This window comes from Emys orbicularis, chromosome 14, assembly GCF_028017835.1.
Source record: "Emys orbicularis isolate rEmyOrb1 chromosome 14, rEmyOrb1.hap1, whole genome shotgun sequence".
NCBI classification, from domain to species: Eukaryota; Metazoa; Chordata; order Testudines; family Emydidae; genus Emys; species Emys orbicularis.
In genome coordinates this window covers 15,169,977-15,186,552 of record NC_088696.1, presented here as the reverse complement: position 1 = coordinate 15,186,552, position 16,576 = coordinate 15,169,977, and the positions used below count along the sequence as shown (strand labels likewise).

The 16,576-nt window shown below is 37.7% G+C and overlaps 1 protein-coding gene across 1 annotated transcript in view; it reads left to right on the top strand.

Annotated features, from left to right (window-relative positions):
- Window positions 1-16,576, top strand: part of CDH8 (cadherin 8) — a 178,100-nt gene that overhangs the window by 92,012 nt on the left and 69,512 nt on the right. Inside the window, exons 5-7 of the mRNA XM_065416681.1 lie at window positions 3,855-4,042; window positions 6,485-6,738; window positions 15,012-15,148. Of these exons, the coding sequence (XP_065272753.1) occupies window positions 3,855-4,042; window positions 6,485-6,738; window positions 15,012-15,148 (579 nt within the window). The remainder of the gene's footprint in view (window positions 1-3,854; window positions 4,043-6,484; window positions 6,739-15,011; window positions 15,149-16,576) is intronic.

The following is a 16,576-nucleotide window of genomic DNA, read 5'->3' as shown; positions in this document are numbered from 1 at the left end:
GTAATCTTATCTAATCATCCAGGCTTTTTTCTGAGGGGTTAAGTGGGTGGCAAGTTAGGGCTGGGAAATATTTTAATGTTGACATTGGGTCATCTATACTTCTCTACATATGTGATTTTAAAGCAAATTATTTGTGTGTCCAAGGTGAAATTCATCCCATCAAAATGGAGATACCTATGTACCATTTTAAGCGCCACTTTCCACTTTTTTGAGGATTTAAATAGTGTCTTATGCCAGACCCCTACACAGAGTAAATTTAATCCCTAGAGTTTAGGATAGACACATATAAGTGGAGGCAGAGGAAGAAAATATAATAAAATAAGTAAGCAGCTATAAGGGGTTACTTCTGAACAAAGTTATTTTAATACCTAATTTCAGTGAGGTCTATAAGTGATAAGTACTGAATGCACAATCTTTCCCCCCCTTATTTCTCCTGTTATATTATATGATGAAATCCCTGAGTTTCTTACTTCACATCACATTGTGTCACGTGGCCTTGTGCATCAGTGTTATACAATGTAAGGTGACATGTCCCTTAACGATGCAAACATCTATAAATGAAGCTAATATATGAGCTGTATCACCATAATGCAGAGACATTTATTTTGTATATGTGCAATGTACAGTAGTTCTAAATCTGTAACTATAGGGCTACTTTGGCCAGATACCTAGCTTTTGTACTTACATCAGAATTAGTCATACCTTTGTCAAAGGGCTTTAATGCCAATATGAAATGATCTGATAGGGTCTGTCCCGGACCTAGGAAACAGATGAGCAGATCAGAAAATCATTACATAGCTGGTACTGATTGTCTTGTCTTGTTGGGAGTATCAGCCTGGAGATCAAGGACTGAATGGATATGGAGACTAAGTGCTTGTCAACACTTACCGGGGGATCGACGCGCGGTGATTGATGCATTGGCAGTCAATTTAGCGGGTGTAGAGAAGACCTGCTAAATTGACCACAGATCACTCTCCCGTCGACTCCTGTACTCCTCCTGAATGAGAAGCGCAAGGGGAGTCGACCGGAGAGCGTCTCCAGTCGACATAGCGTAGTGTGGACCCTGCGGTAAGTAGATCTAGGTACTTCAATTTCAGCTACGTTATTCACGTAGCTGAAGTTGTGTAACTTAGATCCATCTCCCCCCGTAGAGTAGATAAGACCTAAGATGTACTTTTACCCTATAAACTCCTCACATGTATCTCCATGTGGTCTCTCCAGCTTTGGATTTTGAAATACATTGACAGGGCAGTATGAGGAAGCCTGCACCACCACTCCTTGTGATGTACCAACTAGGTGGACAATTAATGTGGACTAACACTCTTTCAGATCTAAACATAAATACAGACCAGGTTGTAATGTCCAGCACGTTTCATCAGTGCAAAAATTCATATATAGATATTTCTTTTTTATTTATATAAAGCAATAAAAGAAAAAGAAACCCCTTATAAAGAGGATGCACATTGTTAAATATTGTATCTGGACACTATCGTCAATATGGCCTTTTAGAAGTGAGTATTCATAGCCAGGCTGGCTAATATTGCAGATTAGTCATGGCTCTAATCTTATACAATCATCGTTCAATTCTTTGACACTTGTTAGGACACCTTTGTTAAAGCACAGTTTGCATTTGCCTGGTAAGCCAAAATAAGAAAGGATCATGCTTACAATGGAGCCTTACCAGAATGAAATGGAAATTCATAAGATGTAATACATGCTGCTTTCACAATAAATTGTAATGAACCCAGTGTGTTTTATCGGTTTATTGTTTCCAGGCAGGACACAAATGTGCGTTTATGGTTAGATTTGAAAGAGCCTCCCGGGTTTTAGAAATGAAAAAGATGAACTTTCACTACTTCTGTGCTCTCTTTGAAATCATTTTAGAGGCATTTTATAAAACATTGACGTTTTTAACCCAACAGTTTACCATAAGATTATATTCAGAAGAACAGCTCACTGCTGTGAAAAGTTAGAATGCTTTAAAATAAGCTTAGAATGGACTGCTGGTCACAGTCTGAACTATGATGTCATGGCAGACCTCTTCATAAGTCTTAGGGACTATTTTTATCCATTAGTCAACAATGTGGAAAAATAAATGTTAATTCTGTATATCTTCTTTGTAAATCAGAGAAAAAATACCTCCTTAAAGAATTTCAATCAACTGTGTAGAGAGACAAACCATGATGTGTGGACAGCAGTATAAATCATGAATACATAATTTAGTCTCTGGAGGAAACTGATTGCTATGGCTGCTCATTGTTTCTGAGCTTTTATGTGTTTGAGGATTCTCAATGATCTCCAAATTATGTCTTCAGCCTGGGAAACATGAAAGAAAAAATAAATTATAGATTAAACTGCTGTTACTTTCCTGCCCCATACAAATGTCAGTTTTATACAGTAAACACAGTGACACAAATGTTAATGACATCAAAAGAGAAGAACTACTCTAGAGAGAGTTGGTGTAAAATGAAGAGGAAAAATTTGGGAAGGAATCCAGTGAATTTTAGGGCAGATTATGTATATATGCTTTTTGATATCCAATGTATATATTTATGTATTTTGTATATTTGCCCCTTTTCTTACTCAGTTTTGAATGGTGTCAGTGTAGTTAATACACTTATTAGTTACACTAGCAAGCTTTTCATCAGCAAATCATGGTTTCAGAAAACAAAAAGCAGCATATTAGGCTAAAAATTACACACTGTGGTGGAGCAAACTCTCATTGAGAGGGAATGGAAAGAACAGGTCCAGATCCTCTACCACAGGATGTTTGTAACATACTTATCTGCAAAGCTTGTATTCTTTCAACTAACAAACAGTCCTGAAGGTGACATGCTCAGCCCTTACCTGTAGCTACAATGGGTAGAGATTATTAAGAAGCTGCAATAATTAGGCCATCTGTAGAGGATTTCAGAAAGCAGAGGCCATGCATGCTTTGTATGCATCTGCTGGCCTCCAGGTCTTTGCTAAAGCCAGGAATATATTTCATCAAAATGTGTGTTTTGATTCTCTTCTTAACAAACTAGTAATCTGAGGGATAAAACATGGAATTTCAATAAAAACAGACTTTGCATCTCCTTTAAATAAATCCCATTTGAATATAAAGGTGTCTGAAGTACCGTAACTGATTAAAATAAGAAATAAAATACAATTACTGAATTTTCACACAATGCAGGGCACATATAGAGCTTTCCATTGGGATTAAGTCATCCCTTGGCAAAATTGTAAAGATGGTAATCCCTCATTATGAAGTAGGTATTATTTCCTTTGAAACATGAGTTGGGGGACATTTCCTGCCTCTCTCCTAATTAGTGAGTTTTCTACCTCACAGAAGAAAATATACAGACCAATTAGATTCTGACCAGAAAGTAGTAGAAGGTAAAGTTTATGGTCAACAGAGCAGTGAAGATTTTAAGTCACAAGAGACATCTTCAGTGTATCTGATCAGTTTGCTGCAGGGCACAAGCTGAAGTTTAGTAATTGGATTTTATCAAAAATGGTCTACAAGTCTGTAAATACAAAGGTAAGTTCAAAAGTGCCTTGCAGTAAATTACACATTGCATCTTTCTGTGCTGAAAATAGCTTAATATTTTATGTTTGGCAACACTGAACATCCCCGCAGGCAGGAGATGGGATAATATAGTAAGTGAAAAGAAGAACATTCACATCAAGTCAACAGAGCATTCCCCTGTATGGAGCACATTATGCAGCTTTAAGTAAATAATTTGTTTAAATGTGGTTTGTATCGGTTGCACATCTCAAGCATTTACTTTGGGGAAACAGAGATGAATAAAGAGCTTGAAAGGGAAACTAGAATCAGGCTTAATGTTTAGTCTTTTCCTCTTGTTTGTAAGGTCTGTATCACTTCTCAGTAACGGAAGACATTGCTCTTGGGGAGCCAATAGGAAGGGTTAAAGCAAATGACCTGGATATTGGAGAAAATGCTAAATCATCCTATGACATCATTGAAGGAGATGGAATGGATATATTTGAAATCACATCAGATGTTCAGACTCAGGATGGTATTATTAGACTGAGAAAGGTAAATGACAACTGTGTAAAATTAACTTTCATCCATGTACAATTATTCAGTTTCGCCATTGGTCAAATATCTTTTTATGGTATTTGGCCAGCTGTCTGGCTAGTTGAATCCTGATCAGTTAATATATAATTTCATGAGTATTTATTGAGTAATAAAGTATCTGTAATCCAGAGAAACCAAATTCTGCCACCCCTACTCATGTAGAACACCACTTTACTCCATGAGTAGTGATCTAAGTGGACCTACTCATGGCATAAGGAAGTACTCAGCATGAGTAAGGGTGGGAAATTCAGGCCCAAGGTAAAGCTGCAGGTCCACTACTCCTTTTTGTGTGTGTATTTACTGCATGTTTGTATACAACATGGAGGGTTGTGTACTTGCCTATCTGAAGAGGCACCCATCTAGCCATGTACATACAGAAGACATCTGGGGTGAAATCCTGGTCCCACTGAAGTCAATGGCAAAACTCAGGTCTTTTAGAAACCTGACTATAAATTATAACATTATAAAAGTGATCATGAAAGTGTTTGAATTTCATGCCTACCATAAAGCACTCTAATAGTCTTTTGTAATTAAACAAATATAATAAATTTCCACATGACATTCTAGCTGGAAAATAAGAATCCAATATGAATAGATAGTTAACATTCAACTTTGTGGCTGTTATTAAATTAAAAAGTTCAGAATGAAAATGGTTTAATATACTTTTACAGTGCAGACCTATTCATAAGAAATATATAAAGAAAAGAAAAACTATGTATGCATCTGTGCTTTAGATTCTCTTTTCCACAGGTTAAAGACATGATACAGGCTCCTATACTCTGTTAATTATTGTATGCTGTGGGCCTACTTTACAAACTAAAGCAATTAGCCTTTTGCCCTGTTTCCCTCACCAATTATTTCATAACTGAGCCTCTAACATACTGTTGTTTCGCATATTCATCCTGACAGCAATAACCACTTTTGTTCTCTGTAGCAGAAAATATATGTAAGGAGACATTCACCAAAGATGTGGGGGTTTCTTTCTTTTCTTCTTTTATTTCTCCCCATCCCCCTGCAGTTTTAAATTCATCACATTTTAGACAATGTAGAATAAATTTTGAATATGGTACTCTGGGGACTAGGTGTGACAAATTCTATGGGATGCAGTCATTATCATGAAGAATTTGAAATTGCTAAAAATGATACAGAAGGTGTGATTGGCAAATTGTGAATATGCTGATCTACAATCACCTATTCATAAGTACAAAAGCTTAGTAATTTCTGAGTAGACAGAGAAGCAAGTGCTTGTCATGTTTACTAGAAATTGTTGCGAAAAAGCAAAGTCCAATTAGAGCTGGATTCATATCTAAAAATCAACACAATTTTTCAAAGTAAGAATATATATTTAAAGCTTTCAGAGAGTTCCTGAAAGACTTTTGTAATGCCTGCTTGTGTTCTTGTTTGTATTTGCATTGCAGATTTGAGACTTCTCTGTCCTTTTCTTTTTTCCATTGAACATTGTCATGCAAATCTTTCAAAGCTTAGCAAATTTGCGTTTTTGAAATTTGAATCATTCTGAGACATGAGAATTATATTGTGAATATACTGACGCAGATGTGCATGAAACTGCAGACCTGAATCTTAGATGCTCATAAATTCTCACATTTGAAGATATCATAGACTTGTTTTTTACTATATGACTCATTTCTTTACATCAATAACATTTTTTTCCAAATCTTACATTTTGATGTACAGCAGTAAAATATCAAAAACTATGGGAATGATGGTGAAGTTACATTGGTGGATTAGAGTAATTGGCTCCATGTTTATCTGTCTGAAATTAAAGAAGGATACAGCAGTAGTTATAAGAAATTCCTGAGCGAGATCTGCCTCTTTTATCCCTATAAATACTGATGCAAAGAGTTATTTGAGGTGTAGTAATATTAAAATACTTTTTATATGATTATCTCTAAATTACTCTGCATAATGCCTCTTCTGCCTAAAGAACAATAATTGCTAGTTCTTTACATTTTTCATGCTGTTCTAAAAAATAATAATATATTTATTCCACCTGGAGCTTGTATAAGATTTCTCCTTATCTCCAACTAACACTGATTAAATGCATGCACATCAGGTAATCACCAGTAAAATTTTATCGTGAATCTAACATGAAATTATGATCGTAAAATTCATGAGAGAGAATATATCATTGTGAATTTCTAGTGAAATAATGCAGAAGAAAAAAGGACGAGGGACTGCTTTCACTGAGGCTAAATACTAAACATATCAATAAATGCCCAGATAATTTACAGGTTGGATTTCAGGGAATGGGAAGTGATTGCATGAAAACTCAGTGAATGTACTTAAATGCATGTAACTTTCATCCATCAGCATTATATTTATTTGTTCTGGCTTCTCTGGTCATTAGTGCAAGTCATTTATCTTTGTCATTCTTAACAGCCCCTGGACTTTGAGACCAAAAAATCCTATACTCTGAAGGTAGAAGCAGCCAACGTTCATATTGATCCTCGCTTCATCAGTGGAGGACCATTCAAGGATACAGCAACAGTAAAAATTGTAGTGGAGGATGCTGATGAACCACCAGTCTTTTCATCACCTACTTATCTACTGGAAGTGCATGAAAATGCTGCTATTAACTCTGTGATTGGTCAGGTGACCGCTCATGACCCTGATGTGTCTTCTAGTCCTATAAGGTAGTGCTGCTTTAAAGTTATCATTAAAGAAGCTGCTGTCAGAATTCTAAGTATATTGTTAATGCAATGGAGTGGAGAGCAGTTTGTTCTCACTATCCATGTTATGTTTTTGAGAAAGCATTGTCTTTCTGTGTTTCACTTGAAAAACATCTTTGCAGTGTTAGATGTCACACTTCTAATCAAATAATTTTCATAATTAAAAAACATAAGCTGCTTTGTTTCTTTCCCAATTCATTGTCTTGTCCAACAATGGGAATGAAATGGATATAAGACATATAGGGATATAAGAAATCTGAGTGCAGCATTTGACACATTAATGTTTATTTCACTTACTGTGTTTAGTTTGAAATAATCCTCCAGCTTCCTTGTTAACAATCCTGAGTACAAGGCAATTCCACATAACTGGCGGTAATGCTGGAAATATTTCTTTTATAGTCTGTACTGAATTTCTTAAACCAAACTCATCCCTGATTTAATGCCAATGAAAAGAGCAGTGTTTGCACCAGGGAAGAATTTTGCTTCTTTTCTTTCATTTATATTTTGTCCCTCTTTGATCTGACCCAAATTAGATAAAATCCACTATTAAGGTTTTATGCAAATTAAGATTATTTCTGTCTGATTTTTATTCACACACATCTTTTCCCTTTTCTAATCTCTTATGTGATAACATCAGACAGTTCCAAAAGAACACTTTGTTTGCTGTGTGAAGGAATTCTGGGCCCAATGCCGAACACTTTGCTCAGGCAAAACTCCTTTTAAAGTCAATAAAAGTCTTATTAAAATAGACTGCAGAGTCAGTCCCACGGTGCGGGTATATTTTGAAAGAATTGGTAAAGTTGAAGCCATATGACTTCTGATAAGATTATCCACCACCCCACCTTTCCGCCCTCATGATATGTAAGTTGTACCCATTTTGCACACATAAGGATGAGAAAATGATGCTAATTACATTATTTTACCGCTTACACCCATTTTCTGACCACCATTATTTACATCATTTAAAAAATGTGGCCAAGGACACAGTTTTACCGTATCACACAATGAGCCACATGTTGCACGCTAAGTTTGACTAGCTTACGGTAACAGGAAATTATTGTTTCCTCAGCAGAATCGGAAAAGTTAACTCCTGTAGGACTGGTTTGTTTGGAAGATTACCATTAGTAGAGAGCCTTTCACCTCTAGGTCATCAATTAAAATCTAGTTAAGTTTAGTAGTGACCAAAGATTGTTAACATCTAATAACTGTTCAGGTTCTTTTGTGAAATTAATGGATGATTACAGCCTAGTTCCTAATGGGCACATCCAAATTAGTGTTAATTGGCACCCCTTTTGTCATTCTCAACAGAGGGACTCTGAGAAGTGCTGATCGAGTCAATTAAAAATTACTGACACATCTTTATTTTGAACAGCACAGCATATTTTCTCAGGATTAAAAAAATAGCAGAAAAAAAAGGGAAGAAAAAATACACACATCTTGATCTGCCTGATGTCAGGCCCCATGGGCCTTCAACCCTAATTCTGTGGATTCATCACCCTCCAATTCTCCATCTGGCAGCTCACAGACAGCAGCTAGGCCTAAGGTCCATGAAGCCTAACTGGGACACATGATCTGCCTCTACACACTGATTGGGAGAGCTCCAAGGGTCCTGATTGGGCTGCAGCCCCTATTTAAGCCAGAGGAGGAAACAGGAAATTGTCTGTACAAGTGGGATTCATCCTGCCATTGGCCACTGGTGTTTACCTGTTTCTGCCTTCTGAGCCTGACCTGCTGGTATCCTGACTTGGCCTGACACTTGATAACTGATTCTTGATCCCTGCCCTCTGGTTTCTCCCGATTCTGATCTCCTGGTGTTCCAACCCAGCCTGATTCCTGGTAATTGGCTTCTGGACCGTCAGTCCATGCCTAATGCTAACCCCTAGGCCAGGTTGCCCATGCCCCAGCCCTGACATCTGACCCACTTCCTTGCTTTATTCCCCTCTGGATATGTAATGTCGTTAACTCTTCCCTTTCTTCACCTTGGCCTGGTCCACACTACCCCCCCACTTCGGACTAAGGTACGCAAATTCAGCTACGTTAATAACGTAGCTGAATTCGAAGTACCTTAGTCCGAACTTACCGCGGGTCCAGATGATGCAGGCAGGCTCCCCCGTCGATGCCGCGTACTCCTCTCGCCGAGCTGGAGTACCGGCGTCGACAGCGAGCACTTCCGGGATCGATCCGGGATCGATTTATCGCGTCTAGACAAGACGCGATAAATCGATCCCAGAACATCGATTGCCTGCCGTCGGACCTGGAGGTAAGTGTAGACGTACCCCTTATGTGCACATGGTACATCTCTCATGATGTTCTCCAAAATCTTATACAAACTGAATGGCAGAACCAGGTAATGCTATTTCTTGATCAAATTATATAGAAACCACATATACCCTTGATATAAGAAAGGACAGAACTGAGCCTATTAAAATGAGAAATGCCGAATTCTTTAGTGTAAATTCAATTATTTTTTCTTTAAAAAATTAAATACACTAGATGATCGGACTAATTTAAAAAAAAGTTGGCATCTTTCCACAGTATTTTCTTGTTAACTAAATGAGAAAAGTACAAAGTGTAATTTTCTGCATTTTCATGCTTATTCTTGGCATACAACCGGTTAATTCTGGCACTAGCTAGTACAGTACTAATTGGTTCCAGACAGGCCTAGTGAATATAAATATATTTTTATCTCTTGGACAAATTATTTTAAAAGATAAAAGAAGGTCATGAGATTTTGCATCTCTACAATAGCACTATTGTATACTAGAGCTGGGCATAAAATTGAAAATCCATTTTGTGGAAGATTTCGAGATTTCAATATTTGTTTTTGTCACCATTTGGAACAAAACCCACACATTTTAAAATAGTCTGAAAGAAAATTTAAAAAATAAATCATTTTGGGTGAAACAAAATATTTTGTTTTGATTTTGACATTTCAAAAATTGTATATTATACATTTTTCTTAAATGGAAACAAAGTTGTTTTGAAAGGAAAAATCAAAACATTTTATTCCAAAAATATCAAAATAGGATGTTTTTCTATTTATGTTCTCCCAAACAAAATTTCAGGGAGATTAATATGATTTTGTGAATCACTCTGTTTTAATCCTTGCTCTCTCCGATCACTTCAGCTGAGATGCAGAGATCATCATCTAAATCAGTTGCTCTCAAACTTTTCTGGCTCAGGACCCATTTATAAATGTTTATGGCCTGTCACAACCCAGTAAATAGTCTGGCATGGAGGCCCTGTGGCAGATTGGCATTTTAGCGCCTGGGACGAGCAAGCATATTTCCTTCCCTACCAGAGGTGACATGTGCAGGGAGGACACGTGGGGTCACATGCTCCCCAGTGTTTTGGGCTGTGCCCCCCTAACCCAGACAGTCTGGGTGGCCCACTGAGGTGAGTCAGGGGGTGGAGTGGCATTCTCACCCTGAGACCCACCCATGTCTTTGTGCCCTGGAGGGCTGCCCCCCTCCTGGGGTTGTGTCCTGCCTAGTATTCACCCCACACCGGTGGCTTCTGCAGTTCCTGTGCTGTGGAACTGTCTGGGCTTGGCTCTTGGCTCCGGATTTGCAGTCCCGCTAAACTTTGGCCCCACCCACCTGACTGGACCAAATTTGTGAGTGGGGTTCTGACCTGGCTCATGGGGTTGCAGTGCCACTCAGTGGAATTTGGCCACCTGGACTCACAGGTGCCGACTTTCCAAAGTGCCTGGGGTTGCTCGGCCCCCAGCTCTGCCCTAGGTGCCGCCCCCACTCCACCCCTTCCCCCAAGGCCCCACCCCCACCCGCCTCTTCCCACCCTTGCCCTGCCTCCACCCTGCCTCTTCTTGCCACCACTCCACCCCGCCCCTCTTCTTCCCACCCCTTTCTGTGCTCCTCCCCCAAGTGCGCCACATTCTTGCTGCTCCTCCCCCCTCGCTCCCCCAGCTTCCTGCATGCTGCAAAACAACAGATTGCAGTGAGCAGGAGGTGCAGGGAGGGCGGAGGAGGTGCTGATCAGCAGGGCCCACCAGCGGGCAGGAGGAGATGGGGGTAGGGGGTGGTTCTGTTAGGGGGGTTGCCGGTGGGTGCTCAGCATCCACCATTTTTTCCGCATGGGTGCTCCAGCCCTGAAGCACCCACGGAGTCAGTGCCTATGCCTGGACTCCCATCATCCAGGCTATCCTAAACTTGAATGGCGCTGGGACCCCAAAGGTTGCAGTGCCTGGAGAAGGGGGGTGAGCCCAGCCAGCCCTGGGGAATAGGAGCCACAGGAACTGCCACGTGACCCTTTGAAACATTCTGATGACCCAGTTTGGGTACTGACCCACAGTTTGAGAAACCCTGGTCTAAATGGTGGCAGAGGGTGTCTTACTTCACTTCATAGCCTCACAATTTGGTCCCAGTCTGGTTATGAGTGATTGTTTGTTAGGAAGGGTAACAAGGGACAGCAATAACCTATAGCAAACAGATTGCTCAATCCTGAATCCTGCAATCTTCATACCAGGAAAACTCCCATTTAAATTCAAAGGGAGTTGTGCCAGGACAGACTGAAGGATGAGGCTTTGTGTGTATGTGTAATGTGGCCATTCTCTCACTACCTCTGTCTGGCTGTAGGTCTGGGAATGGAGGGATACTAGTGCTCTGTGAAGTAGGGAAAAAGTTATGTAAGATCTAGCTGTTGCTTCTGTCTTAATTATCTGTTAGGGTATTCCCTGGCATATGATTTATTTGTTGGTATCAATTCTAAAGTATGTCCATATGGAAAAATATATGGCCAAGCAAAACTATTTTCTTTGTGCATCTTGTAGGATGTCTGTGTCTCATAATCCAGTGTTGTTTTTTATAAGGATCAATTCTGCTTCTTTTCTCTACATTTACAATTTCTCTGTTCCAAATTATTTAAGTCACTGGTTCACTTTTCAACTTTGCTGATGTAAAATTGTCACAAATTTGAACAGACTTTTTTCAAACGTGTGCTAATCAGACAGTTACCAAATTCCATTACAACTTTCATAAATGTGTAGTTTATAGTTCTAGACTTGTGTCTAGGGACACTCTTAATCACAATGAATAGCACCTTACTCTGTAAGGAGTTCCATTGCTGAACTTGAGTAAAGGTAGTCAAACTGCTCTGTAGTGGTTCAATGTATCAGATCAGCATCTTTTATCATTCGAAGTTCCTCTTCAAATCTGTTCTGACTTGTTCCAGTGCTGCTCATTTCATATTTCTGTTATTTTATTGCCTTGGCCAAGTCTTGGTCCAAGTGCATAGCAAAAAACATGCGCAATAATTTGTGCTTTCTGTACACTCTCTGCCCTCCTATAAGTTCAGAGATGATCACTGCCCTTCAGTCTCTCTCTGTGAGAGAAGTAAGCTTCATTGTAGAAGTTTTCCCTCAAATTCATACTGGAGAGATTTCATCTTTGGTAGCAATAGATCATTTTCTTAATTCACAGCAGGCCTTAAAAACCTCAATACAATATATTTTTGCCTTCCTAAGGTACAGCTGTTTATCTCAGTCACCAAGTAACATGCCCTCTTTGCCTGGCATCACTGAGATAGGGTGATTTATAGCATCAATATTGTGATTCAGATCTCAGCAGGATCAGCAAAGGAGAGTTTTCAACAATGAAGGTTGCATTCTGTTCTCATTTACCTTGATGTAAATCAAGAATAACTCATATTAAGTCAGTGGAAATGCACTAAGGTAAATCTAGTGAGAGCAATCAGAATCAGGCCCAAAGTCTTTAGCTAAAAGAATGTATGATCACACCACCTATTTTCTCCTGCACAGTTTAATAAACTAACAAAAAAAAAGTCCAAATAACCTGTGGTGTTACTATGGCAATTTCAAGGGATATTATTTTCTGAGATATTCTTTTCCATGTTTATAGAAATGTACATTTTATGTATCGTGTATATATTTGACAATGCATCCCCATTAAAAAGAGCTATAATATCATCATGAAAAGATAGCTTCATATATGCTATTAGTCGCCCCAAGTTTATGGCACTGCAGATTTTATATTTTTTACTTTGTACAAGATATTTCGTAATTTATAGTCACGAGGGGATTTTTGCCTCTTGGCAACCTTGTAAACCCATGTAACTTGTGTTAAGTAATGTTTTATTTTTAATGCATTTTTTGCATTCTGAATAAATATTGTTAGGATTAAAGTCAATACAATAAACTCACTCATGTTAAATCCCCAGTTATATAACCTTAAAAAAATATATACTGTCGGTACAGAACCAGAAATTGAATTATAATACAGAGGCAGCCTCGGACAAATGGAAAGGTTTTCATTCTCATTCAAGCCAATAGGAACTGAGTGTGCTCAGCTCACCTGAAAATCACTTTACTGACAGGTCCAAATATGAATGTAGGTGCCTTGCCCTAAGCAACCATTTATGAAAATTTGGCGGTGGATCCTTCTTTGCTATTCTTTTTAGCTACCGTAGTTCTGCACACAGCTAATAACACCTTGAAGATGGAATAAATCAAGTATAAAATGTCTTTTGGGTCAAAGAGACATTTTAAATTTAAGTCCATTAGTTGTTATTCAATCTAGCAATATTATGGCCTACACTAGATTTTCCTAGAGCTATGTTTGTACAGCAGAGCTTCCCCAATAAACATTTGCAGTGAACTAAAACTTTTAAAATGGGCGATATATTTACTAAATTTACCAGCAACATAGTTAAATTGCAACACTTATCTACTTCTAAATATGAACAAATGATTTACTATTCAAATACTGAAAAAAACTGTTGTAACAGTGAGATTTAAGATTCACATACTAAAGCTAGGTAGGTGAGTCTGATGGGTCAAGATCTTTCCTGGTGTATTCTGTTGACATCAGTAGAGTTACACAAGGAATTAGTTCAGGTTAATCAAGTTTTGTTTAATCCTAAATCAGTTCCCACTGTATGTCATCATGACAAAGAAAGGCTCTGGAACCAGAACGTTGATGGAAGTTGATGATGATGCATGAGGAGGAATAGAATAAGCTGGTATCTTAATAACTGTCTTGTCGACTGTAATGAAATATGTTAGTTTTTCATCAATGAACTAAGCGGATATAGTGCAGAGTGTTAGTAAGAAACAGATGTGTAATAGGACACTGCCATTTTTTAGTCACTCTCCAGACCATAACCACAATATAAAGTGTGTAATCCACTCTGACACTCCATCCTAGCTCACCCCATTATGCCTAGGTATAATGCAGAGCAGATGCAGAACCATCAGTGCATGCTGTTATTCTCTATAATACTTAGACACAAAAGCATTATAAATCCACAGTTCAGATTCAGTAAAACCCCTTGAAGCCAGTGACTGTTGTACCATATCAGTAGTTTGTGATAAATTCTTTTTGTACCTCACCCGTCAAAAAAATTGGAAGGCTTAATTTTCCAGTTTAGTTTCTTTTTACAAGTAATACATTAATAAAACAACGCTATGAAAATGAACCTATATAAAAGCTTTCTTGTGCTGAGCCCTAAATCATCATTCTGCTTAATGCACTGTTGGCGCAATCTACTGCAGCTCATTCTTGTTAGTCAAGCTGGCTATGTTTAGGCTGCATAATTTACCTGTATATTCTCATTTGCAAGCTCTGACTAGCTGTCAGATCAAAGTTGTTCTGTTAGAAACCAATTATGTCAATCCATATCACAGTCAATCCCTGTGTTGTTGGGTTGTTTTTTTTTTAAGTGCTTTACTGATAAATGATGATTCATTAACCACCTATTGTCCATTGAATTGCTTGAAAACTAAGCAGGTAACGTGCTTGGTTAATATTTCATGCTTCATTAAAACTGAAAAATATTAGTAAAAGAATGTTTTTCAGTACTCCTTTAAAATAACCATGAAGCTCAATATTTTTGTGTGTGTTTAATATATTGGTGTTGAAATTATAAACAGATACTATGAAATACTACATAAGCTGTCTAATAAATGTGATGGATTGTCTAATTAACTCTTGATCAGCAGCGGTTTTTAAAGATGTTACCTACTGAACCTGATGGCAGTTTATGACCTTCATGTTGAATATTCAGCTAATTACTCCTTGGACAATAATTAAGTTTCTTGAGACACAGTCACTCATTTTGCCTTATAAATTATTATGCTATTGAGCTGCTCGATCCATTTGGCTAGAAAACTGCAGTTCTCAGAAGATTACTTAAATTCTCCTACAGTATGAACAGATCATACAAATTTATCTGAGTAGATTACAGGGATGTCCATTTTGTAGGTTTTCCATTGATCGACATACTGACCTTGAGAGACAGTTCAACATTAATGCAGATGATGGAAAAATAACTTTGGCAACACCACTCGACAGAGAAACCAACACGTGGCACAACATAACTATTGTAGCTACAGAAACTAGTAAGTGCTTATGCATTTGTCTATGCTTTACTTTTGGTTCTGTTTGTCTTGTAATATTGTCTGTTGTCGTTTCAAATGTTTGAATAACTATTAGAGATTGTATAGATTGTGAAAGATATTCTACAGTATATGTGGTTTAGATTTTAAAATAACAAGATTGTGAAAGCTAAGCTAATTTTATATGACATTCTCCTATCATGTCTATTTTCAGAAATGTGTTTTATAAGTGAGGAAAGTAACATATAGTTGTAAAAGAGAATATGGATATGTTTGTGCAGGAAAAACTGTAAATGTAAGAGAGAAGGAATACCTGGTGAGAATCTAATAGAAGGAGCGTGAAATCCTCACACCATTGAAGTCAACTGTGGGCCAAATCCTGAGGTCTTTACTCTGAGTATTTACTTTGTTCCAGTCCCATAAATGGTTAAGCATGTATGTAACTTTGCACATGATCAAAGTTACATATGTGTTTAAGTATCCACAGGATTCAGGGTCTTAGGCCAGGTTTCTAAAATCTAAGTCCCATTGAGACTGAATGAGATCTAGGCTTTGAATTAGGCTTAGGGTCCTAAATCAATTAGGCATTACAACACTGAGCACAGTAATGCCTAAATACAATTAAAAATATGAGCCTTAGACCATAACCAGGCAAAATTCTCAATTAGTTCAATTTTGGGGATTTAGGGATTAAATAAGTTTAATTATTATTATTTCAGAAAAGAAACTTGACATCAAGAACCTATTGCAGTAAAGAAATCTTAGGAAAGTTGGTCTTTTATTTTTTAATGATGTTGATGAGTGGTTTTCCAATCTTTGACAGGTTCAGTTTAGATACATATGTGTTCTTGCTAATATATTTATTCTTCCTTCAATGTGTATACACAATTTCTATTAGTAGATGCGCTCTTCCCACACTGTCCTAAGAATATTGTCCTCTGTTGAAGAAAACATACTAATTTTCTAATGATATGATAACCATAACCACACTAACCATGTTCATGATCTTTACTGATTTTCAGCTTTTCTCCTCCCACCCTTTCTCAACCATCTGATTTAAATATTTGGTGCTGTAATAACTGCTACTTTTAATTATGAAGCTCATAACACCATCATCTTCCAACATGAGAATGAATGACAGAATACAAGGTTTTTACTTGGATGTTACAATATTTTTCCCCATAGTATTTATATTTGAAAGTCCAAGCCATGAGTGGTAACAGGAGTGTGTGAATAAACAAGAAAGATATCATTGAATATAAAATAAAATCTCAAGTTGTCCCCACGCTATTTAACATTCTTATCAATGACCTGGAAGAAAACAAAATATGATCACTGACATGATTTGCAGATGACATAACAATTGGGGGTGTGGTAAATAATGAACAGGACAGGTCACTGATACAGAGCAATCTTAATATGTCTGAAGGT